At 42.6% G+C, this 27,526-nt stretch overlaps 1 protein-coding gene across 1 annotated transcript in view; it reads right to left on the reverse strand.

The window, feature by feature from the left end:
- The window catches only part of LOC128878169 (UNC93-like protein), a 42,855-nt gene extending 16,658 nt beyond the window's left edge, over positions 1 to 26,197 (reverse strand). The window contains exons 1-3 of the mRNA XM_054126137.1: positions 25,650 to 26,197; positions 11,172 to 11,905; positions 5,462 to 5,681 (exon numbers count right to left, since the gene is read on the reverse strand). Of these exons, the coding sequence (XP_053982112.1) occupies positions 5,462 to 5,681; positions 11,172 to 11,889 (938 nt within the window). The 5' untranslated portion in view covers positions 11,890 to 11,905; positions 25,650 to 26,197. The remainder of the gene's footprint in view (positions 1 to 5,461; positions 5,682 to 11,171; positions 11,906 to 25,649) is intronic.
- Between the last annotated feature and the right edge of the window lie 1,329 nt (positions 26,198 to 27,526).

The following is a 27,526-nucleotide window of genomic DNA, read 5'->3' on the forward strand; positions in this document are numbered from 1 at the left end:
GCTGGCGTCCAAGTATACGGGGTGTTCCTGCCATAGCGGTATCGTTGATAAATGGGCCGATTTTTTGCGTGAAAACAAGAACCGAAAATGTACAGCAAAATTTGTTCTATGATCGAGAAAAACAACGTTAAAAATCGTGTCGGTTAATAGTTGGTTTGAAGTAAATTACGAGTGGTTTTTAGATCGCGTTAGTAATAGTGTGCTTTTGCTAATATCACGGTATCGTATAGACGCTTTGTCGTCTATAAAATATAATTCGCTTTTTACTTTTCCATCTGTTGTACCACGACTGCTGGGACACCCTGTACACGTCTACAGAAAATCCTACGGGTAACGGTAATCATTTGGCTACGTCGAAAACTATTCGCATTAGCGTTTCACGTTCGAGGTCGGCGACGTGAACTTTCTTAAATAATATCGATAGCGTTCGGTACTCCTGGGAATATCTTTCGCGTTAATTATTGCCCTTGATGCCAGTCCCCCCCCCCCCCAAAAAATGTTTCAAGTACCGAGCGGCCAATTATCGAGTAGAGTTTCCGTATCGTGTAAGATAACTCGTTTTTGCGTTGGCATAAATTTTTTGTCAACGAGATCGACCGTGATTCAATTGGGGGAAAAAAATTCCACCTGGTCGTCCTCTATTTCACGGTGAAATTTCTTACGTAACCAAAAATACCTCGCGCTTTCTTTTTCCTCGAACGGGCCGTCTTTTCTGCGCGGCGACGCATATTCATGTACATTTTTCAATATACAAAATTGCAGATACCGATTCCTCTTTGTTTCCTCGTAATTACAGAAACTTCCCTTTTATCTTTAACGCGTTAAATATACTCGTAGATATCGAGCAAGAAGAGGGTCGTCGCGTATGTACATACATTATTTGCTACCGATAACGTGCAACACACCGCATCGCTAAAGCACGCCAATTATCGTTCGAACAAAGCGAAGGCAATTCGTACGTCGAGTACGATTTAAGCAAACCTCCCCTACGCAACTTCTAACCGTGTTAAATCGAACGAGAATCGGCCACGGAATCCGAGTGCATCTATCTAAGTACAATAATAAACTTAATTCTCTACTTCGGCTCTTCGAAGAGATAAAATTGTTGGCGAAAGGAATAAAATTGAAAACCCAAATAATCGATAGAGATACAAAGAAAAAGCACGGTCTGTTTCTGGAGAAATAAAGCTACGATACGGGCTTTGTGGACTCGGGAGAGGCGAGCGCGTACTGTTGCATGCGGAGACTTCAATGCCAGCAACAGCCAGAAATTTATCGGGTTTTAATAAGTACAAATTGCGGCGGCTGGTTGCATAACCGCCGTGCTTCGATGCATCCAGCGTCGGATGTACGCTATTTTGTAATCATGAGCAGAGCAATGTTTAAAGCGATTCTGAATGGGAGAGCGGGGGAGGGGGCCTTGCGCGGATCTCGCGCGATACACGCTTATTAAGGTGCGCGTTTCGTAATACTCCTGGAAAAAAACATTACTGTCTTTTTTCTCGCTCGTTTTTTCTCTTCCGTTAGGTGGGCGAGTTTTCAAGAAGCGCGTCCGGTACCGGAAGAGTCCGGAAACACGATCCAGCCGCGAGATTCGCGAATCCGCGACCCAACTACTCTAACCTAAAAACGATCGAATTGTTCACCTCTTTATCGATCGACTGCGCGTGTTTATGCATTTATGAGAAATACATAAAATATAAGATGTACTTTCATTCGAGTCTCGATTCTTTTTCTGTATTTCTGTTTCGATACCTTGGTACAGGTTGGATAACCAACGAATAGTAATTGAAAACGAATGTAAATGAAAGAACTGAAAGTTTCTGTTAGCGAAACGAAACGCGGTTTCTATTCTAAACTATTAACGAAGAGACGTCGAGGCAGTTTTTTGTTGGCATATGCCCATCGAAAGGATATGTATAATTTATTTAGCCGTGGGCTTCCATAACCGTGAAGCGCCAAACCCAAATCATCTTCCATCATCCACCTAAACGAAACTCGAAACTTTTTGCTCATCCTTGCATGACGTCAACTTGCCACTCTCACCATCCAACGAAAATGTTACTTTTACATATATATATATATATTTTGTCGATCTTAGTCTATTAAAACGTTGTTCGTTACGAGAGAATGATTTTGTATCAATTGGATAGCGGCAATTTTTTGTACAATTTTTTCTTCCACTCAACACTATAGAAGCGAAACGGTTTTGACGTTGATTTCTCGCGATAAAACTCCGATAACCTACATCATAGTTAAAATTTAATTCGCGATGCTCTGCTAAAAATAGATACGATCGATGATCGAAGATTTCGTTGCTTTTACGATTTTTCTTTTTTCTTTGTAGAACTGCCCCCCAAAGTTTCAATAACCAGCAAAAGTATTCGTCACCGTTCTAATTCCTCCTACGTTAGTTCCATAACATTTGCATTCGAACAGACAAAATAAACATTGTTACGACTTAGGACTTTATCGCGACAAACTCGTTTCGCGTACGGTTTTATTTGCTAATTCGACAACAAGCACTTTTACAAATGTCTTGTTGATAAGTTGCCTGATTTCTAATTTATGACCTCTGCATGTATCATGAAAAAGACGATGTTTATCTTTAAAGAAAAAAAAAAAAGGGCGAACGACGCTAAATATCACGAATCTTTCAAATTATTTATGAGAAACGTTACGGATTAGTTCTTGACCGTGAACCGCGAACGAATTTGCAAAAAGGAAACGCAAAAATCAACGAACCGTATAAAAAAGGCTGCATAAAACGATTACGTCCTTTCACGTCATTTCTCAGATATGGGGACACTGGTCGACGTTTAATTTAAGCCGTGCGAGATGTATGGGAACAAATAAAATGGAACGTTTCATTTAATTCAAGGACTGAACATAAATTAATTACGGCTCAATGTCGTTATCGAAGGTATGACGTTCTTTCGAGGTGCGTAGGAAGTCTTTTGTTTACATCGAACGAAACAAACACGCCGCCATTATCGTCCCGAAATTGTTCAACCGCTAATTTATCGGCACAAAACAACGAACGCGACGGAAATTCATCGGTAACAATGCGTGAATATCCACGCACTGTGATTCGTAATTTACGCGAATAAATAATCGACGAAAAAATAGATTTCGTGTCGAAACTGTTCAAGCATTCGATAATTTAATCAACGCGTTAAATAATTTCAATTCAAACGAGTATTTCCACTTTTCAGGACAGAGAGCGATCGAAGAATGGAAGAGAACGATTCACTACTTGGGTGTACCTCATCGGAGACGTAGGACTTCCAGCGTGCATGTGCACGCTCTCGAACACGAGAAAAAGATAATTACTCGGCGCATAGTAGGACAGTTATAATAAACACGTGTGAGAACGGGAATGTTGCAACAATATCGTGCTTCTTATAATAGCATTTCATTGAATGATTAGTTACACTTTCGCCGCTCGCCGTTAAGTACTTTGCTTACACATGACGAAACAAAACAAAAAAATCAGACTCGAAGCTGTTCGTGAACATGCAAGCAGATGCAAGGTTGGCGAATGACTTGACAAATAACAATGATTCTTCGCTTGTACCGAATCCTTTATCAATTTACGTGCTCGTTTTCTCGATTAAGGAGGCGAAGATTCGTGGCCGCGATATTCGACTTGTTTTCATTGAAATTCGGCTAATATTTATTAACGCGAACGAGAACGTACGTCGCTTTCCGATCAACATTCGAATTACATTTTTTTCATCCGTAGAAACGCAAACACGTACATCAACGTATTAATTAAGATTGACGTCTCAATTCCACAAGTATGCGTAATGTGCCTTTGCGATTCGCGCGTTTATCGCTGAACTTGGAAGAGTTACGCTATAATTCGCAAATATTTGCCTATCGACGGAAGAAGTGATTGCTTCGCTACGGTTGCTATCGAACGAGTGTTTTCAGTTCAAATTACGAAAGTTTTGTAAACATACGTAATATCGAAAAATCATACATACCATACCAAAATGTTATCTGTTAATGGACAACTATAAAGTTTTAACGATTCTTTCGTTAATTGTCCATTACGTGAATACTTTTTCGACCGTAAATAACTTTCAAGGTGTGCTGATCTTTCGGAAACCTCGAGTGCCTTCTCAGCAATAAATCGATGATTCACCTATCTTAAGTAAGACAAGAGATTCCTTGGGGTCTACCAGATGCTCAGGCGTCGATATTAAATATTGACATTAATACGAAGAGACATTGAAAGATGATTTTGCTTGATGGAGTCTTCGAGATAATGATTATTCAAGTTCATTGTACATACGCGCTTTACGAAGTCGTAAAGTCTCCCAGCATTACACGAAACAAGACACGATGTTCGTGTAATACTGTAACTATGTATCGTAAACTTGCTTAATAATTTATCATCGTTATCATTGATTTATTTACTTTTCCAGTGGGGATCCTTTATCGTGGGTGTAACGTGAGAAAAAATAAGCGAGATGGTAGGGTACTATATACGATAGATAATAACGAATAACGATGGCCATTTTCTTTTGCGATAGAATCGCAGATAATCCAGAAAATAAGTCAATTTTAGCATACTATAATTTTGTAGCAGATTACGATAAACTCGGCTAAAATTGCACCAAAATCTACGATATGGAGCATCTGACAAATGATCGAACAAATTTTTAACAAATGTTTTCAAAACGTGAAACAAAACTGGGCCAGAAGTAACGGTGAATGCCTTTGAACGGTAATTATAATATTCGACAATCAGTCTCCTTCCTGTAAGAGAACTCGATAGTCGGTTGCCACCTGTATTCATTGCGAGTAATTTATTCGAAAGAAAGGAATGTGCGAAACAGTGTCGAAAGCCTTCCGAAAGCCTGTGTAGATCACGTCTACTCGATAGTTAGCCTCCACGAAACGTGCAATAGAATCGCGATGGAAATGAAGATAAGTAACTCGACTAAATCAACAATCGCACGAAAACCATCCAACTATGATACGACGTCTCGTAAACATACAGAATTTTAACGAATCCGCAAAACCGAATATTACGTTAAAGAATATAAAAACAACTTCATAGTCGTCTCGTACGTTCGAGGGAACTGAAACAATGGCGTACCTATCGACCGACGCGAAACTCGCGACGCGTTGTACAGAGCTACCAGCATTATCAGTTACGAATTGGCTAGAAAGTAATTTTTCAACGTTACCGTGCGCCTTGTCGTAGGAATTTCTCCTTTCATGGCCGCGCTGCGCCTCGTAACGCGCCGCGGAATGTCACAATGTATAAATAAAACGATAAATACGATTATTACGAGCCGCAGCCGACATTTCTAACCAGTATTAATCACCCGCGGTCGAGCGAATTGAAAAATTAAAGGTCAGCCGCGAAGTGGAAAGCTGCGGATTCGATTAGGCCGTTCTCAGAGCCGCGGCGCGCAATCGAAACTCGCGCATACAAACAACTCACCTCGACAGCGGATCGACGAACAGAGCGACGATTATTACGGCGACGATTACACAAGTTAGGTAGATCGCTGATATTTCGTAGATCTCGGACTCGGGAGGACGCTCCAAGTTGTCGTGGCCTCCGTTCCCAAGGACGCAGAAGTCCGCGCCGCAGAGTTTGATTTTGTTGTAATTGGTGGTGCTGTTCCCTCCTCCGCTGCCGAACTCCCCCTCGCTCAGCACTTGGAATTCAAACAGAAGAGATTTCGTTAGCGAAAAACAGCCCGATTAATCTGCTAGGAGAAAATCGTGCCTCGCGAAACAGGCAAACAACATTCATTCAGAGGTTTCTAGTACGACGGATTCTGATTTCCTTCGGTAATTTCCGTTATTCTTACGTTTTGCGTTTCTTATCGTTACTATTATTAACAGTCTAGTACTATTAACCAGAGGTTAATCAGAGGTTTCTAGTACGACGGATTCTGATTTCCTTCGGTAATATCCGTTATTCTTACGTTTTGCGTTTCTTATCCTTACCGCGTTACTAAATCATCGTTACTATTATTAACAGTCTAGTACTATTAACCAGGTGTCTTGCTTACCATCGAGCGAGAAAGTACAATAATTATAGAGTGCACGTTGTCGCTACGATTTTGTCGCAACCGACCGTAGGACGCGTCCTTTCGAAAGTTTCGTATGTATTTGCAAAACAATGAAATTTTTTGTGCCGTTCGGGTTATAGGTGTCGGCGATGGCATATTATACCGCGTTCTTATCGATGACGCGAAACGTGAATATTTTCCATTCAAATTACGTTGTGTAATGTTTCGTTGATCTGATATACCGGTCGAGCGCTTGCCATCGGGTTAGGAATAAGTAAACATGAAAGTGTACCAGTGTAAACCGAGCCTCGTCGCGTGTACTGATAAGAATCTACGAAAGGTAGGAAAAAATGGAGCTGTTCGGAAATTCATTCGAACGATAAACGAAGAATAGAAACGCCGGAAACGAACGGCAAATTAATTGTTCTCGTGTAAGTGATTACAAGTGCTTGTCGCCCATAGTCATGTTTTTTATTAAATTTCGACACAGTCTTCGGCACGAACTTATGGGACGACCTAATATTTTTATTGATAAAGGTATCGTACCTATACACATGCAGCTATTGCAAAATTTCGAGGTGGGATTAAAAGTGTCCCACCATGGATTACGGTCCATGAAAAAGGTGGGACACTTTTAATCCCACCGTGCCCCAAAGAGTTAAAAAAGAAAATCCTAAAGCCTAATCCCTTGCAAAGTCCTTTGTATTAAACGCCTCCGAGGACTCTCTCCTTTTCCCTCTCGTTATTCGCGGCCGATCACATTTCTGGAATATGCAAATGCCGAGTTAAGTAGCGATTATGCGCCGCTAACACGAAACGTATCGGCATTCTGGCGACCGCGTTGGCCAATCGGCGTGCGCGGTCTTCGGACAGGCGAACGACAGGAACTTTCACCGGAGCGTCGTTGATAATATCATAGCGTGTTTACAATGTCTACCACCGTCGTTTCCGATTGTCCGCGAGTCCTACTTATAACACACGTATCCCGCAGCTTGTGCGAACGTGCGAGCTAACCGGTGCATCTGTGCTCGTGCCTGGGCTGGCACGCAATTTTCTCGACTGGACCGGTCGAGACGCATGAAACCCACCGCACCGCCGTCATTAAAATGTTTCGATAACTTCCTCCGTGATTTAGCAACGAGGAAATTCGCGGGTTTTTCATCGAGACCGGCGATATTCGTGTCAATGGGAAAATGAGGAGCCCCGGGAAAAACGTTGGCGCCTTTCGAAAGCGAGTTATTCCGATTAAAAGTAGACCGACAAGCCGAGGCGTGGACGAAGGAGACGAGAGTATTCTAGAATCCGCGTATGGTATCCGACTGTCCGTGTACGATATGCCCATGCTCGATCGATAGTTCGATGTCGATGTCTATCGACGCGCGAGACCGATAATCGTTAACAAATGGACCAGGGTACGCGATAAAATGTTACTTTGGTTGTCTAACGGAACCGCTTTTCTATCGTTGCTTCGTAATTCAAGAATATACAGTCTGGTAATTACCGCAGCACCTGATAAGTTCATTAACGATTATTTTAAACTCCGGTACGATATCGTTATTGCTATAATTATATCTACGCAATGCGTTTGTCTTTTATAGTTCCCCGCGAGCAAACCACTGTCCCGGTTAACGGACGTCCCAATTAACAGGAATGCATCCGTGCACTTTCTGTATTTAGTTTCCTCGTCTCAAGCATCCGACGAGTACGATCCTCTAAGAGATCCATTCTTCAGAATTCCAATTTTTTATTTAAATATTTCTGATTTACATGCAACGAGGGTGTGTCCAGGGCTATTGTAAGGGTGTTTCAGGGGCCCGATAGGGCTATAATCGAGAATTAAAACGGGAAATAATAAGGCCCTGAGAAGCCATCCTTTAATGGCCCCGTTTAAAAAAGCGTGACAATCCCTTACGCCGCCTTACGGGAACTGAAACGGCGTCCTAAATAGGCCCAGAAATTAATTCGGGATAATTAACTTGGGCCTTTACGAATCCCTAACAAAATTTCCACACGGGGAATCCCGGATTTTTGTGGGATCCCGCATAAACTCGAGAATCCCGAATATTCTCAGGAATCCCGGACATTTTACGGGAATCCCGCACACCCCTAATCTCAACTAGAAGCTACGAGATGAAAGGGATTGGTTCGCGCGGTTCGAGTCGGCGAGGAGGTCATCGCGACGTGCGAGCAGCGAATATGTCGCCCAGGTCGACGGGAAGAGTCGACTCGCAGGAAGCTCGAACGATCGAAGAGTCCGAATGGTAGAAAACGGTTAAAACGCGTATTACCGCCACGCCGTATCGGAGAATGCGTACGAGGTGGTACGGAAACCGACTATCACGGGTTTATACCGGATAAATCTTGTTTCTTGCCGCGTGCGAAGCGTTCTCCGTCGCTGTCGCTCCGCCTCTGCGCGCGTTCCCGTCTTTCTCGTCCGGGTCTCTCGTCCGGTGTTGTCAGTCAGGCCCGCTAGAGGCCCAGCGAGTGTCCGTGAGAAAAGGCCGCGACGCGCGGCGGTCCCAATTTAGGACCAGTGCGACTATTACCTTTCGAATGGCAATTTTCCAAGCATTTCTCGCGCGTACAAATAGGGAGAGGAAATTGGTCGCGACATTGCCGCGTTCGTACCGCGATAAACATTCGCAAATCTTTTCGATTGTCACGCTTTCCTTGGCGCCAAGGACTGGGAGGAGGGGGTGGCCGAAGATGGTCGATTCCCACCTGACGAGTCTCGATATTTACAAATATAAACATCTATGCAATTTTTGAAATAGGTACACTTCGTTACATGGATTCGAATGTCGTGAAAATATAGACGCTCATTTTGTAGTTTCATAGCGTACGAATTACGATATCGTAAAAATTGGAAAGCAAAACGAGCAGGTGTAAGAGTATCGTTACACGCGCAGCGCACGAAAACCGGCGCGACGCTTGCAGCGAGCACCGAAAAGAAATGCATTCATTTTTCGGACGCGAAATAAAGAGCACGCGGATCGATATATCGCGACGATTTTATTTCTTTCCTTACGTCCCGTCCTGATTACGTTACACAGGGTAAAAATAGCCGCGTTTCGTGTAACTGCTTCCACCGAACCGTTTCTGCAGCACGTTCGCTAACACCTTGTTTATCTTTATATGGAACATCAGCAGGTCAATTTCATGTAAATTTGTTGAGTAATCGAATGAATAATTGGAGGAAGTTCCATTAGATGTGCGTCGCATGTGATTTATGCATAACGGTGCACCGTCTCATTTCAGTCGAGTAGCCAGACAGCTCTCGAATGAATGATTACACAACAGGTGGATAGATCCTGCAGGACCTATTGTCTTTGCATAAGTTTGATGTTTATTTATCGAGATCGTTTAAAATCGCTTCTCTACTCGAGCCGTGAGAAGACGTGCAAGAAGACTGGCAACGAGTGCAACAAAATGCCTGGAATATTTTAAACATTACGAAACCCTATGACACGACGCTTACTTGTATTTGGACCGATGGTGTCCATTTCGAGCACTCCCTGTAAAGGCAACCAACTGCTGGAGTACAAAAATAGCCAGAAGTTGGAAACAAGGTGAAACAGGGTTACGGGTCACTCCACGTTGGATCGATCAGTTTGCCACTCGATCTCAGGGATTTCGATTAAAATATACATTTAAAAAAAAAAAAGGCAAAGTACTTAAAAAATTGGAAAACAATTCCTGAATAGAGTTTGATCGATTATGACGTGGAAAATGGTATACGTTTACGCAAACTTTGTTTCATTTATGTCCTAGATCGATAGCCGAAGCGAAGCTCATGCGTCGGAGGAATCGAGGATACAGCGTTCATGCTAATTCATAGTACATGGAGAAGGTTATCGGTGATCCAAGGGAAGGGACCAAATGTTTGGCCCGACTGTCTGACCACGCACGCGTTATTACCGCTACGCACGGTCTGTCGCAACAGTTGTTTACGAAGCACAGCTCATCTCACGACCGTTTCACGCGTTCGAGGTATCGATATGATAATCGCTGTTATGGTCCTCCATCGAGGGTCAAATCGCCGCCAAATTTACGAGGCACAGCGATATTGACACAGATCCCAGCGTCCTCGAGCAGCTTTTCTACGAACGATCGTCTGCTACAGACGACCGAACACGTTCGATTTCGAGAGACTTCTTCGTCTGGAGTGGGTTAATCGCAGGAACCACTGTCCGAGCATTTGCATTTTAAACGTTTCTTCCTTGGATTAATTTATGAGCAATTTTTAAAAGACAAATTTCAAGCCGTAGCTGAAAGTGATTCACGCAATTATAAATGCGTGACCAGGTGGATTTGATTTACGATAATGGTAAAATAGCCTTGGGGGGGTGTGGGACACGTACTTCAAACTTGTCACGGTTCTCTAACGTAAACATTGATTTTAGTTTGCCGATGACAAAGGAGAGAGTGATCAAATTCCCGAGATCGAATGACTAAGACAGAGGGAGAAGAATGCAAAGGAGGAAAGAAAAGGACATAAGAGAATAGAATTTTTCAATGAAAATTCTATAGTAGAAGGTGTGGACAGGTCGAGTAAGGAAGATTATCATCATGAAAAAGAGACTCGACCTATAGCTTCGCGGAAAGATGAAGAATCCGAGATAAAGAATTCACGGGAGATGCGCAAGTGTTGCGTAAGTTGCCGAAGAGCGAAGAATTTATAGATAAGTAAGGGATATCCAAAAATGCGAGGAGATCGATCTATGGAATGCGTAGCGGGGAATGCTACGACACGCGAAGGGAATGCACGTGGTCCAAACAGAGAGACTGGAGAGATGGAAGAATTAGTGAATGAAAGAGGGGGAAAGGTATTAGACTGAATGGCGAGAGAAAGGAAAACAAAGGCAGACGTGTGAAATGCGAAACAATAGGAGAACGAATATCCTTCAAGTCGAAGGTAGTAAACTTCTTCATTCATTTTGAAGTTATATTAAATATTCTAACGTGGAAGCACTTACGTACGATCTTTGTTAAAATTATTGTCGTGGACATTCGCACATATTTTCGTAGCATTCGAGTTCGTTAAGCTCGTAGTACTCGAAGGGGCCTGGCAAGACGCAAAAGGTGATAAGGTTGAAAGAAAAATAAAGAATAAGTAAGGCTACCACTTACCTAACGACGAGATGAGGTTCCCCCAAAGTTCGGCGGTCTGCCAGGCAAGGAAGAAGAACCCGAAGAACCTGACGACGATGGCGTCGACGGGTTGGTCGGTGAGCTTCGCGTAGACGCCACCCACTTGCGTGAGGTAGGTGGCCTTTGCTGCCCACATGGGCGCCGCGCCGAGGCCCAGGAGGACGCCGGCTGGCACCAGGGTGTAAAATTTCGGATAGAACTGGGAGCCGATGTACGGTGCGTAGCACAGCATAGACACACATAGAGTCCATTTAACGGTGAGCCTCTTGATAACGAAGGTGGGCACGAAGATGCAGGAGAGCACCAGCGCCGCATAAATCGCCGACAAGGACACGGTACCCAAACCATCACTAGCGTTTATCGACGATTGGAGATTCGCCGTGCCTTGAAACGCAGTAAACTGCACCATAAAAGCTATAGAGACGGTACTAATGTTCTTTAAAATTCTCCATTTCTCGCCACGCGAAAGCTTGAACTTCCTGGACTGAGTGTCGTCGTCCGTCGACGACAACTGAGGCGGTTTCTGCGGCTCGGGTGGTATGCCGTCGGTCCCATCGTCTTTGTAACCCTCGTTCCTGTAACCGACCCCACTCACGGTCACCGTGTAAACGGTACCGTCGCCACCACCGCCGCCGCCGCCATCTCCGCCGCCTCCGCCGCCAACACTTCTGGTACCGTCGTGTTGCGAAGCCACCATTCTACGTGGCTGCTACCTGCAACATATCAATCACCGACCAATTAGCCACTTTTCAGAAACTCTGGGTTTGGTCTGCTTTAGGTGTCGATCATCATCCATATGGGCTGGCAGGAAGGGGAGAGGATCGAAAAACATGGAGTAAGCAAAAGTCAATGAGCAGTAGGTGTCGTTTCATTTCAACCCTGAAGAAGTCATCTTACCCAAGAAACACGAGAGCCCATCCCCCAAAACTCTAAATTATATCTGTATTTCTTGTGTAGGGGTGCGTGCTTCGATTTGTAGCGGACTGTGCGGCGACATGTAAACGAAGTTTACAAAAACAAAATTATTCGACGCAAAGTTATCTCACATTTGCACGCCAAGAACATACGTTGTCATTCGTTCCAATAAGGAACGAACGTGCGATTATTATGCGTTACGTTCGCCCTCTGTAGTAGGTTCTTTAGGACGTGAGCCAACGGCATCGTAGCTTACATTGAAAGTGATTAAGATTAGATTAGTAGACACCGAGTTCGCGAATGGTGTGGTATGTTTAATCGCGGTTAGAGCTACCATACGCGAACCATAATAAAACAGTACGCGAAGCACTGTCTAGATGATTAAAATTTTCTTACTTTGAAAAAATCGCTTTTGACGTCGACGAGAGAAAAGCGAGATCACGATATCCTACCGCGTCAAAAAGATCGAATACCGCGTCGAAAAATACGATCGACCAACAGAGACATGTAAAATTCATATCCGAAATAAGGACAAATCGTTTACTCGTTACTCGATAAACAAAAATTACAATCTCGTTCGTGGAATAAATTTTCATAGCAAAATTTTGCTTACCTCCCGATAGGTAACCCTACACACGGTCGTTTCGCAACGTTGCGATCTCGCGTAATTATTTTGAGAATTCAGCGGCAGATTTGCACGGCAATTTGACGTGGCAGTCGACATGGAGGTTATTAAATAAAAATACCTTGCGCATAACGGACCGTTCATTGGTATGACGGGACGCGCGGAGACCTCGTCACGAATCGCGAGTTAAACGAGAATCCTTTCTTTTATTTGGAAAGGCTTTATCGAAGTGTTCGCGAAGCACGTTCTAGTTGCGCTTGTAAATTCGTTTGTCGTCGATGTAATCGATGGGAATGCGTGACCGGGCGCACAATGCCGTGACACGTGTCGCACGGCGTGCATCGCAATTAACCGGCGCTCGCAATACCTTCACCTCCTTCGCCAATCTTTTCTCGCCCCTCTACGCCGAATCTTTGATTTCATTGGCAGCGTTTCTCAAACTACTTTCTTCCGCGCCGACAAGACCTCGTGCGCCACGATCACCGACGCCCGACACTCTCCCGTTCCCGACGCAAATGGAAATACATGTCGAGGTGGACGATACTTATATTTCACCCATGAACACTGTATAAGGAGATCCAACTCCCTAAGAAAGCTACTAGAAAACTGTTATCAAAATCACGAACTTGAAGTTGGCAATATTTCGTATACTCGCGGCGCAAGTGCGCACAGACTACATTATATACATGTCATATGTGTATATATTATCATATGTATATGATAATAAATCGTATACATATATATCGTAGTCTGTGCCCACTTGCGAGTGATAGAAATATTCCTAACTTCAAGCTCGGGATTTTGATAACACTTCTACACTACACAGTTAGGACTCCTTATACAGTCTTCATGATTTCAGCAAAGAAATATACATATTTCGACCCTCGCTACAGGCTATTTTTACGAATTATATTTTAATTGAATTTTTGTCGCCGCGACGGGACCGAAGGGGATTTCCCTAAGTGTGTCCAAAACGGTAAAAGTATGCTGTCTGGAAATATCCAGACGCCGTCCGGCAAGGGTTATCGGGACAACGTTCCAAAAACCCGTCGCAGTTAAATAGCTGTGGTGTCATAACGTCCATATTGCAAACTTGAGTCGGAAACCAGACACGCGACCGTGTATCGCCATATCGATTTTTTTTTCATTCCATAAATCGTATTACCATACGCGTCACGGTGTCGTTCTCATTATCCATTGAGATTCGAGCTACGTATACTTATCCGTGCAGATATCGTAAGAAAGTTATTTTCACGCTTCGATCCTGTCTCGAGTATTTTTTAATTATCTGCCATCCTTCTTACTAAACGCACATATTTTCAGCTGTCTGAACTGTACGTACCGGATACGCGATAGAACGAGTACATATTACGATAGATACAATCGTGAAACACGTGTCGACCTTCGAAAGTAATAGAGGAGCACGTAAAAAAAAAAAAATCCGCGATTTTAAAACAATGAAATAACGGTAATCACGCGAGAGTAGAGCCGAAGAATCCCTTTGTTTCATTTTCGAGAATTCCATGGAAGATATGTTTCGCAAAGGGCATGCCAATGAACGCGTTTCCTCGCTTCGAGAATGCTCGCAAGAATCGAGTAAAAGTATGTAAAAGTTATAGCGAAACAATTGAATTGCCGCAATCGCGTAAGAATGTTACCGCAGAATGTTCGCTTCTATTTCAACCTGTGTACATATTTACTCAACGGCAAAGAATATGCGCTCGCTCTCCGATTTATACTGTTCTCGGTGGTTCTTATTTTTAGGTGTATATCCCAGCGTTTGTAAGACGTATTGCAACAGACTCATCCGTCCAGCGAAGAAAAAAAGAAATCTCCGTAAATGAATGGGAAAACCGTATTTTAAAACGATCGAATCACGATAATCGCGTACGAACACGATCGAGGGATAAACGAGCCTTGAATTCATCGCGATCGTTCATCAAGATCGTTTTACCGAGTGGAAGGCTATCTGCTTGGACAATAAATAACAAAAAGCGGTAAGGGGAATTTAAATAAAGCGTTGCACCACACACCCTGTCGGACAGTTGCATTTCCTTAACGCACTGCCAGACGAGCTAGGTGATTTCCCTCCGCGTCGCGTTCTACGCTTACGAACATAGCGACAAGCGTGTTTACGCTAATCGTTATCAAAGATAATAATTAATAAACGTTAGATACGAATTAATTTTCGAAAAAGATACATATTCGAGATCGATTACGCGCCTCGTTTTCTACAGACTCTTCCGTAAGATTCTCTACTTGTTCGAGGAAAACAGTTAATTATCAATTATTTTTCTCGATAGAATAATTCTTAAATTATCGGGTAATGTTTGCAAATGCTCATGAATTGTTCGCAAATTGGCAAAGCGTTAGGCATACCCGCCGATTAGCACCGTGAATCGTACCGCGCGTTTTTTCCAACACGAGCGTGAATTTTCCTTTCCACCCATTCGTTCTTTTTTTTCTTTTTTTTTTTTCATTTTGCAAAAGACAAAGCTACGGAAAAGCAGGACAAAACACACGGTAATCTTACGATTGCATAACAAGAGTACCGCCGTACCAAGCGAGTGCACGACACGAGAATTCTTCGTTCGGTTCTTCGAGGAAACACGTTCTAAAGAGAAAACATGTGGGAATTGTTTTTCCATTGCGAACGCCAGTTTCGTGCGATGGATGTCGAAGTGTCGAACCGAAAGCGGTTGCGAAACAAATTTATAATTTGGATTTTATATCGCGATTACGTAAGCGGCGCGTGCGCTTATCGTTATTTATACTAGAGACTAAATTAAAATTGAAACGATGAATCACGCGAAATTCTAACACTTTTATCCATCTTGCCGGGAGTGGTGAAGCTTTCTCATCGATTAAAATTGATTGTTGATGTGTTGTATTGGGATTGTGGAGTATCTAGAATTTGAATAAGAACGGTTGTCTATGATCGAGATCAAACGATAGGAATCAGAAGTGGCACGTGGAGTTCTTCCATAAATTAAAGTATGTCTATTGTTTCCCTAGATAGGAAGGTACACAGACATCTATGGTTGTAATCCTATTTAAAGTACGGAATGGAGAAAAAAATGGCACTCGGAGTTGACAAAATGAAAATATTTTGTTTGGTTATATTGTTTCGCCGATAGGAAAGTTTTTGATTGCAATTACGAAATGTTTGCAATTCTTACAAGGTATCTGTGCTTGGAAACAATTAAAAGTATGAACCTGCATGAATTATGCAATAATGGCCCGCGGAGTTGTTCGAGGCATCAGAATATGTGTATCGTTTTCCGCGTAGGAAAGTTTTATGTTACGGTTAGATATATAGAATTCTTATATGCATCGATACGTATACTTGGAAGCGATTAAAAGTATTGAATTGTAGAATCACAGTCACGGGAACGCATCGTTCTTTGCGGAATTAATTTCGTATCCTTACTGTAGAACGATAATCAATGAAACGACAATGACACGTGTAGTTATACGCGAGTAAAAATAAAGGATGACCCAAAATGAATGGCGCAACCAAGGAAGAGGTTATTAGAGAGGTTACTATGCAATGTAGCAGAATTGTTCCTTAATGAGCAGGTATCAGTAGTTGCGTTGCAGAGTAGACGTTTCGTTTTCTACCTTTGAATTTTATGACTTTCAATGGAACCCACTCGTCGCAAAATTACATTGCTCTGCGTTCGGTCGAATAACACAAATATTATCTCTTATCTTTGTTTTCGATTCACTTTTTTTTTTTATCTAGAATCACCTGTCTCTCGCCATGTATCGCTGTGTACCGTTGTCCGATAGTAGTGGTGTTCTATTACGATTGCGTAATGCACGAAATTGTTACACGTATATAGTTAATCGACTCGGATCGATCGAAAGTACGAAATCGACGTCGTAGGAATTTACGTTGATCGTGCAACGATCGCGAGTGAAATTTTTACCGAAATCGAGAAACATCGCTGACGTCGGGAGAAATTCGATATAGCGATTGCATAATACGCGACAATTTATACGCGTTACCCCACGAGTGACGTCAATCGGGAGTACCGATATTATATCATACGAAACAGTAAGAAAATTTATTGTGTCGTTTCGCGGAACGAATTTTTTACATGTGTGTCTGCTCGATAACGGCACAACTTTATACGGAAAACACTTGCGTGTGTATTCTTTTTAACTTAAGAAACCGTATATTTAATTGCGTTTTATAATATAATTTCGACTCTACTCCAGCCTGTCGACTTTCATTTCCTCTCCGATTATTCCAGATGATATTTTTTTATTCTAAAGAAAACCTAATAATGCTTCCGCTGGCCAGCTGCGTTTTCAATTACAAAATTTGCATCCGAGGATTGGTCCCAAACGTAGAGTCCCTTGGGTGTCTGAAAAATTGGCAGGTTCCTCGGACGTATGCGTAATTAAGCGTGCGTCCGACGTGGTAAATATACGTAAACACGTTCCCACTTTTATATTAGTAGCACAGAAACACAGTTTTACGTGACCCTGACTTACTTGAATACGATTCGGCGACCAAAGTGCAGTACCACGAACAGAATACCCACCCTAACCAGTTCCCAACGACCTTCAACTCTGCTTTAACCGCGTATCTCGTTGTACTATTTCTCCTCGTCATGCAAAACAAACGGACGATCGTCGCCTAGGTATGTCGTCCCACGCCTATCGGTAATTCGATTTTGTAAAGGTCGATTCAGACTGTACGACACGGACCGCGTCACGTTCCGGCAACGACACGTACCGGCACCGACACGACAAAACATTGAAACGTTTTAAATTTAAACGTTTTAATGGAACTATTCACACTATTCCCGTTGACGGAACGTTCAGGTCGGTGTCTGTTAAGCGTTCCATTAAAACGCGTGTTTTAATGTTTCGTCGTGTCGGTGCCGGAACGTGTCGTACAGTCTGAATCGACCTTAACGCGGCTCCCATCGCACCTTTCGCCATTTTAAATCTCCTTTATTGGAAGCTTCGTTAAACATTGTTTTCGTTGCGTTGGCGCCTAATTTTGAAGAAGAAAATGCAAAGAAAGATTCCTATTTCCACATTTCAAATTAATCACCAGCCTTCCTTTTAAAGAATCGCAGCTTCCTCGATTCGATTCGGCGCGGTACCATCGACGGAGTCTTACCGTCTTGTCGGACAAGTTTATTTTATTCCCTGAATTAGTATAAAAATCGCATTCGCTAACATATTGTACATTCTGAGAATGCGATAAAAGAATCTAATCGTTATTCCTCATTATCGATCGTCTGGGAAACCAGCTGGCGCTAATAACTACCTGAAAACGATTTGCTACGTGGTTCGACTGCATTACGTACGAAGCCGATGTAACAAAACATTATCAACAAGCGAATAAACATAGGCGGTGAGGCGTGCGCGGACTTGTAATTAATTGGACTGCGAACTTGCACCCACCACGGGGTCAAGGTTCGATAAACGGCTTGGCTTGCATTCAAAATTTCCCGCAGTTTCCTACCGTTACGTTTTTCTATTCTGGGGAAGGAAAATACTCGACGAGTATGTGAATGTACTGCGAATCGTTGCATTTGATTTAAACTCGAAAAACTTGGACTGTTTCGCTTACATGTCTTAGAAATTTTCTGAAGGAATTCGTGAGAATTATAATTTATTGTTAAGTAACATTTAATTTCGAGTAACTGGACCGAGTCGGCTATAAACGTCGATTAGTTGTCGGTAATTACGGTTACCATGTTTTAACCTTACTCGATGACGCAACTACAAAAACACCGACAACGACGAAACTAACACTGGCGATTACGAAAATGAAAATACAAAAGAGGATATAAATATAAGTGGACGTAAAGTATCGTGGAAGTAAAGTAAGTCGACGATATGAAAATAAAAACAAGGAAGTGCATGGAATCGTCGAGGCGAGGGGAGGGAAATGAAATACGAGAAAAAATTTCCGCTGGAAAATCTGACGTATTGGCCGATGTACAGTTAGATTAAATAGTACTTCGTATGTACCTCGAGTTGCCTCGCCTGAAGCCAGCAGCCTTCTTCGACCGAAGGCTGCGGTGTTTTTCTCTTAATTTCTTCCGCCGTAAAAAAGAAATTACCAGTCGCCGTTGAAATTCTCCTATACGAAGGTCGTTCGATTTTTTGTTGTTGAATAGAGGGAAAAAAAATGTACGACATGTTAGCTTTTTTCCAAACGAGTATAGCAAACAGGATACTCGAATCGGGCAATCGTTATTAATAAATGCACGCTTGCAGACAATCCGTAAAACGAGCCGCTCAAAGTCACGAACCGACTGATATCGCAGCGAAGCGATAATTTCCCTCGTTGTTTTTCGAAAATCTCCGCATTTGTTTTCGCAAACGGTACGTGGCCGTCGGTGTACACCGTCGCGAATACGCCTAAAAGCGACTCAAACGATGTAAGAGTGCGTTACGTTATTACCGCGTTTAAACGATGCTGTTTAAGCCCGAGAAGCCGCAAACTAGACGAATGACCGACGATGAAGTGGTCGACGATCCTCGAACCTCGCGAAGAAACGGTGCAGTCGCGATCGTTTTGAAAATTCGTGAAATACGATAATAATAATATTAATTATACTCGGTTTTATCCTCCAAAGAATAAGAATCGGACGAATATTCTGAAATCTAGTTCGAAGATCGTTCAAACTATATCTAACGCAAAAGAACGTAAAAGAATTTCGTTTCGTTAAAGTAAAATAAAAAGTCCTGTTTCGTAGTCCTATTGCTATCCGCAGAATTGTCCAAAGAAACAAAGTATCCACGATAAAACGTTTTCCCAACGAATCGTGACGTCTATTAAAATTTCAACGAATTTTCGAAAAAATCCACGCGAAAGTGGCGAAATACCAAACCCTTCGTCCTTATAAGGGAATTGTTAAAAATACACCTAAATGAACCGTTGGCGTCGAAAATGGTGTCGTTATCCGAATGGCATTCCGCGTACCGCATTCCTGAAGGTATATGCAAGTCCGTTTCGCGCCGAACGCCTTTATCGGCGCATCGAAATATATGTACGCGCATATATTCGATATCAGGGACGTTATACGCGCGCAACGGCATCCATACGGCAAGGTGTGCCGTATATTCCGGACACGCTAAGGTCCGTGATCCAAAAATAGGTTTTCATTCTGAAAATTGTGCCCACGATTCGCGCGAAAACCCGTACGAATCGGTTTATTTTTCGATCGTGGAATCTGTCACGCGCGGCAGGCGGCACACCTTCCAAGACACCCTGTATGTGTATACACACCGGATTAGAAAGTCTTCGGGAACGATCGACTCGTAAATGCTTCAATCGTTTCACAACGAAATGCTCCAAGGCGCAAGCGTGCCCGTCTACTATGCAGCCTTTATCGTGTCCAGCCTTGGGATTTACAGTCTCGTAATGCAGCGATCATCTTTCGACGAAAGTTCTGTTGCAGAAACGCGCTAAACCGCAGCGGAATCCGACGTCAAGATGGATACACCGCTTCTTCTACTACGTTCTTCTACTACGACTACTTCGTTTCGGGTTCACTTCTGAATCATTACCGACAGATTCGTGTATACGTCTCGGTATGGATTTCGCGTTCGAGTCTATGCATTTATGTAAATAAGCTTTCAAGTAGCTTTCAAATATATGCTTCGATGTAAATGAGCTTTCAAGTAAACGAGCGTTTAAATATATTTTTTGAGATTTCATCGTAAAAAGATACAGATACGTCGCGATACGAACCACGCCGGACAAATATGTACAGAAATGGAAACTTTTCTACGACGTGACAAACCCTAATGTTTGACGAACCGTTTGGCAGAAGCGTATCGCGAATGGCGCACCGCGTGAGTAATGTAAACAAATACAAATCGCGTCACGCAACCAACTCGCGAGATCTTCGCGGAATTTTTGTACAGGATGCTAGGTACCGTGTCACTGTTCTCGATAGAGTTTAAGAACTTTTCTGTTTTCCCAACATACCCATATATATTCGTTTCCTTGGAATTAATTCTTAAAGACGACTTCGTTTCGTAGCAATTTGTCCGCCTAGACTCCTTTGCCTTCGCGGTAAAGATGAGTTATTGATAAAAGTACGCGATAAATTTCCTGACGCGCGTTTAATTAGGCCCAGGCGAGCAGTACCTTTCGGAATCGATTCTATCTTGCTCGCCCGAGCCGACCCTGTTTGGTGTTCCCTGCCGCAAGATAAAGAACGATCTTTTCTGTTCCGTGGAATCACCGGCCGCTGTTTCAAACGAAACACAGGTAATTTCGAACAGCTGCGACTAGCGAGAGACCTAGAACCGTAGCTCGTTTACATTCCACCGTTGTGTGTCATTTCGAAGCAATTAGAAATATATTATATTAGATTCGGAGCAGCGGGGGAGTTTTTCACGCATAAACGATTCATCGATCATAGTACGAATGTTTCCCCTAAAAGGCGAAACGCCGGTTGAATTCGTCAAACTGCAATTCCTTATGGCACCGTTTTCAAACACGTGCACAAATTGGAGAAAACTGTGACTGTGGATGCGAAATAACTATCGCACGATACTACTTACGGCAGAGAACCTTATTTAAGAATCGTTCCTATTCGTTCCAATCGTTTTCCTATTCGGTTATTACATTTCAATTTCGCGTTACACTCCGTGTTTCCGAGTTTCGTTTTCCAGAGTAAAGTATGGCCGTAAAAAAATATTCAGAATTGCGCATAAATTTCGTCCACTCGCGTATTTTATCGTCGAAACTCTGTCGTCCGGTATCTAAACGCGTTTTGTGCGACGTTGTTCGCGTAAAGCCCGTTTTACGCGCAAGTACGTTTTCTTCTCTATTTGAAATACTTTGTTCGCGATTTCTATTACTATAATACAATATTAACGCTAGGGCTGAGTCTCGTTTTACGAGTCCCGAATACTCGGAGAATACCGACGGTACCATATATCGCGAATATCGATGACTCGAGCCTCGAATTTGTTTTCATCGCGCGCGATGGAATTTCACGCGCGTACGTGAGGATCGGGGCTTACCAACCGACACGTTTCTAACTCTGACTTTCTGACTTCTTCTTGGTCGAGATTGTACGAAAATGCGATCGAAAAGTATCGTATAATTTTCCCCCAGATCCGTGCACTTTGTTTTAATATCCAATTGATTAAAAAGATGAAAGTCGCAGTCGGTGACACTTTTTGTTTCAGCAATAGGTAATTGGGGAAAGTGCTAAGAAAGTAGGCGCCATCGCATGTTTTGCAGAACGAAATAGTTGTAAGAATAAAAGGTTAAACGATGACAGAAGTATCCGAGTACGTTGATACAAAGCGTTAACGGACAAACGCGTTAAAAAAGTAAACTACCGTTTTTTCCCATTATGTACTTCGATAGAATTAATAACGGAATTTTTTCATTTTCTCCGGAAACTGTTTCTTCGTAGCGTTGTTGACTATCGGTGCAATTACCCTACGTTCGTCTACCGAAGTGCGAAAAACCAATGTAAACTAATAGTGTATACTGTTACAAGACTGTTTATGCTTCTAATTTAATACGAACAAGCCATGAATGTAACGGTGTGTATGTAACGAATACATACACGCATTTAACGCAGCGCGAAAAACCCCAAAGCGATGTAAGAATGTAAGCTAATGTAAAAAAAAACAATTAAAGAATGTAAAATTCTTTCTTAATTTTTCCGATATAATTTCAAGCTCTTATTATTCATTCGTAATGTGTAAATCCCAGGTTCTCAGTTTCCGGCTAATATTTTCCTCAATTTGGGTAAAAGGTGAAGTTTCCTTCTTTACTTTTTTATTTTGCCATGAAATGTTAAAAATATGCAAAGCAATAAAACGACACCGTGACTAATCCGACAGTTAACCGATGAAAGACAGCGAAATACAAGCGAGCAAGCATATTTTATTCTGGAATTCCCCGATCTTTAAACGAAAACTAATTTTATAGGATTTTGCGTTACTCGGAAAAATGCACTCCGTGCAAGGAGATCGATGGACGTAAATCGAAGGTATTTCCTTCGAGGGCGTAAAAAGTTTGTCTTTTCAGTTTCTCGCTTTCCAAGACACGTTTTAAAACACGCGACGCGATAAAACAACGCCACCGAAAAATAATGGAAATCGATTGGCTACGTTGTATTTTACACGGAAAGTCGCTGCGTTCGACTAAAAGTCGGCAATATTGTGAACTCCGTGAGACGTGTCGTTTCGCAAAATATCCCCCTGGCCGTACGATTTCTTTAAGCGTCACGACTGTCGCACGTTTCTCGAATATTCGTGTCGACGATAGCGCTACTTTACACGACCCGCTATCAGCTTGGATCGAAACCGATAGGCGATCGTAAAATTCATTGAAAACTCGGCTTGTCGCGCGCTACATGACTGGGACACCGACTCATTCCGATCGAATTACCGTTATTCGCATCGAATTCGATAATCCTTCGATCGCTTCTTACGTTTAAAGGTCGATTCAGACTATACGACACGGACCGTCACGTTCCGGCACCGACACGTACCGGCGCCGACACGACAAAACATTAAAACGTTTTAAATTTAAACGTTTTAATGGAACTATTCACACTATTCCCGTTGACGGAACGTTCAGGTCGGTGTCTGTTAAGCGTTCCATTAAAACGCGTGTTTGAATGTTTTGTCGTGTCGGTGCCGGTACGTGTCGTTGCCGGTCCGTGTCGTATAGTCTGAATCGACCTTAACACATTTGCCCGCCATGTTGGCGGACCAGGCACTCTACCATAATCCTAAACGACATTTTCAATTCGAATTCGATTACTCCGAGATTCCCTTGTATTAATCACCCGCGATCGTCGGATTAATCAGTAATCACAAACGACACTTGTAATTTCAATTTAATTACCTTGCGATTCCTTTGGGCTAATCACTCGGAATCGTTGGATTAATCAATAGCCATGAATTAAATTTGCAATCATAAATCGGTAAATTGTATTTTTTTTTTTTTTTTAGAGTTAATGGTGTCCGATTATTTATTAGTCATTAGCGCTGATTGCTCGGTAATCATAATCATGGATTGCATTTTGCGCAACATTGGCGTGTCATGTAATTACACAATTACACCGCAAAGTAAATCCTCTCGGCAGCGGGTAATCGACCTGGGGCCATTTAACTCGTAACCGCTACGTTTTTATGCAAATTTTTGACGTTATTACTGACCGAGGATCGCGGGGACTCGTTAAAGAAATATGTAAATAGCACGCGAAATCTCGTTTCAAACACTGTTGCGCGTCGGCGAACTTTTACATAGAGTCTTTTACAATCTTTTACAATCGATACTGGATTGAAACGTCTCGGTAGAGCGTTGCGAGGAGTCGAGTTGGTTGAATCGAGAAACAAGGGAAGAAGCGAAGTGAACAGAGGCGAGAAGAAAACAACAGATATAAGGAAACAACAGATATAAGAAAACGTAAAAACGAGAAGGGAAATATACGAAAGTATAATAAATATTATATTTACGAAATATAATTACGAAATATAAGCGAATTATCTGTATTCGATTACTCTTTACGAAATGTACATATAGAAGTAGCAACAGGTTTAAACTGATTCGTTAAGACAGTTTTAATGCATCCTTTCGGCACATTGTAAACGTGACCTAAACTGCGCTTGATATTCCATCGTTCGACACTCTCAGTGCCAAACATACTCATGGAAGTACTGAGTCCTTAAATCCCTGTCAGCCATATACGGCTGACGCGACGTTCAACGTATTAATCTTTATAAATTGCGTCGTCTTATCCGAGTAAAATTGTCTACCTCCTGCTCTCGAACGTGAAATAAACAAACGGAAGGCGAACGGTCCAAGCGAATTTCCGAGAATGCTCGGAGTCCCTATGACCCCCGCACGATGTTTATAAGTTAACGCGATTAAGCATCGAGCCTCTTTGTTTTCCTTTCAGTCTACGCTATGTGATGAGATTACGTTACGTTATTCTTTTCTACGTGACCTATGACGATTTATATATTACACTGTAACGCTTATTTCTATCGGGTGTTTCAAAAATTTGGTTCACGTTTCACCGTAGTTGAAAACAATTCTCAATGACGATTCCCGGACAAGACGTGTGCGAAAGTGATTCAAGGAGAACTAGTTTCCCTTAAAAATGTCGCGGAGTCGTCCTTTTTCGTAAGATATCGAAGGCAAGGATACAATTTTTCGAAATATATATGTCGTCGGTCAAATGTGACCGACGCGGCCCGAACGGAAACCGTGTCGTCGGTCACCGGTGACCGATGCGGCGCTTGACGTGTTCAATTGACTATTAACGCACGCGTGTATCGGTGCCGATTCTCGCGGCGTGCTTTCGACCTGTTGCCGTCTGGTATTTCCACGCGTCAACGTTTTCCTCGTTCGGTCGGTATACCCAATACCCCGAACACCCGCTTACCTTATAGTGAATGAGGTCGACGGTGATAAATATTGAGTAACAACGCATGTATTATATATGTATTACGCGGACATACGATACCTTTGCCAAACGACAAAGAAACGAACACCTAGACGCACTGTTCGAAAATTGTATAACGGAATTTATATATTCCGAGAGAATCATCGTGTCTAAGGTGGCAGCCTGTAGGGTTGTTGGATTAAGACATACGGAAGAGTCTAAGAGGTCAGAAGCACCCCTGTCGATTGACAATAATTTTCCAATTTATCGCGATCACGTTGATTCCGACAAAAACAAAATACACTGGTCGCCATTAACCTTTCACTCGTTACGAATAAATATCCGAATAACCGACGCACGAACCGAGGGTAGATACTAAATCGCTACGTGCAATTTCTATTCGCGTATAATCCGACAAAAGTCACCTATCTCTGCTTTAGAAACGACTAGAAGCACTAGAGATTTCCAGCAGGGAGATCCCGAATAGGATAAATAGAAAACACTTACGTGTTAACGGTTCGATCCCTCGTTCAGACGACGATCTTGTTCCTCTTCTCTGGTTTCGATCTGTTTCACGCTGCACCTTCGATACTTCTACCCTTTTCCGACAGGTTATACAGTATTCTGGCAGGCGCACGCGATCCGACGTTGACAACAAACGGTTCGCTCTCTTCCGTCCGCGTAACGAGGAGGAAGCACACTCGATTTCTATCGAACGTCGTTTCAAGATCGAGCCCGTGACACGCGAAAAAAAAAAACACGACCACGAGCCTTAAACCGCGAGAACTGGTACACAACGTCGACGTTGGATGGACGAGAAGTGTCGCAACCGTGGAGAAAAAAAGCCGAGATTACAGCTACATCCGAACTGTTCGGGGGTTCGGAGACAACTGAGCCTACCGGCGGACTTTGGAATCGGTGAGCGGTTCGTGTTCGTCGACTCAACTTCTCCGAGTTCGAGTTCGAGTCGTGTCGTGATCGTTGTTTTCTCTGTCTCCTCGATATACACGGTACACCAAGTGCACGGTACACGCGCGTTCTACCTTCGCGAACGAGCTCGCTTCTGTTCCTCCTGTTCTCCTTCTGCTCCTTTTGTTCCTTCTGCCCGTAGCTTTTCTGTATTGCCAGCCTCACCTCGCCTCGTCTCGCCGCTCCGCTCCGCGCCGCACACGCGGACCCGCCGCAGAAGCGGCCACGCACGCACGTGCGTGTCTCGCGACTTTGTTCGTTGGCGTCGATGAAAATGGTACAATGAAAATCGTGTTTGCGCACCCGCCTTCGGTTTCGTCCTCGCCAAGTTTCGTATTGTTCGCGCGCGGACGGTGGCTAACCTACCTTCGCCGAATAAACCAGTGCCTCTCAAACCGCCATACTTGCTTCCTACATCGATAATATCGATATCTAAACTATCGATACGTACGACGCAGCGAATCTACCCCTTTCCGCTCGACGAGAGCAAACAACGGCCGACAACAATCGTAAGTTTCGAGTTCACCTATCGCGATAATCTATAACGCAATATACATTCTCTGGGCAAAATTGTTACGGGACAATGTATTTGTATTAGGTTGTCCCAAAAGTTTCTTTCGTTTTATTAATAAGTAATACATACCGGACTAATAGATGTCGTGCGAATCACTATCATCTGAATGCTTCACTTTTTAGAGTTCATTGAAAATTCTGACTGCAAGCGTGATTGTTCAGAGCAAGATCTCAACCATGTTATCTGGCAATGTTCATTATTCGACAAAGATCGTAATAAATATGATTTATAAATTATGTAAAGTCGGATATTATCCTCCATATACGGTGGATGCTTTTCTGTACAAGCCTCTCGTTCAACCGCTGCTAATTATTTACAAATTTCTGAAAAACAATTGCGTATATCCTTAATGATAAGCCAATTGTTCTTGATTCATGTTTTGTACTCTTTTTCGAAGTTTTTTTGTCGTATGCAGCGCGAAGAACGAAAGTAAACTAAGAATGTGCGTTCTCATGGGATCGTGTATACAAGGAAGTACAAACTAATTATTAACTCAATAGGCATAGCTTTTGTAAATATTAAATGTAACGACCTTCCGTGGCGAAGGAGCTTAACGAAATTGTTTGTTTCACGGAATACCTTTGAATGGTAAACTATTTAATACCTATAGGATTATGAAAAATCTTATAATTGTAAATTATAACTGTTAGAGATAATTAAAGTGCATATGAGGAGAGAATCGTACAAAATAAATCTCGGTTTAAATAAAAAATATCATCAAGTAGCGTACTCGTGTGGAAGTTTCTGTAAACTTGTTATACAATACATATAATAGAAGCACTTGCACGAATCATTTTCGGCAGTGTTTCTCAACTTTTTACGACCGGTGAAGTTTGTTCTG

The sequence above is a fragment of the Hylaeus volcanicus genome, chromosome 6 (assembly GCF_026283585.1).
Source record: "Hylaeus volcanicus isolate JK05 chromosome 6, UHH_iyHylVolc1.0_haploid, whole genome shotgun sequence".
NCBI classification, from domain to species: Eukaryota; Metazoa; Arthropoda; class Insecta; order Hymenoptera; family Colletidae; genus Hylaeus; species Hylaeus volcanicus.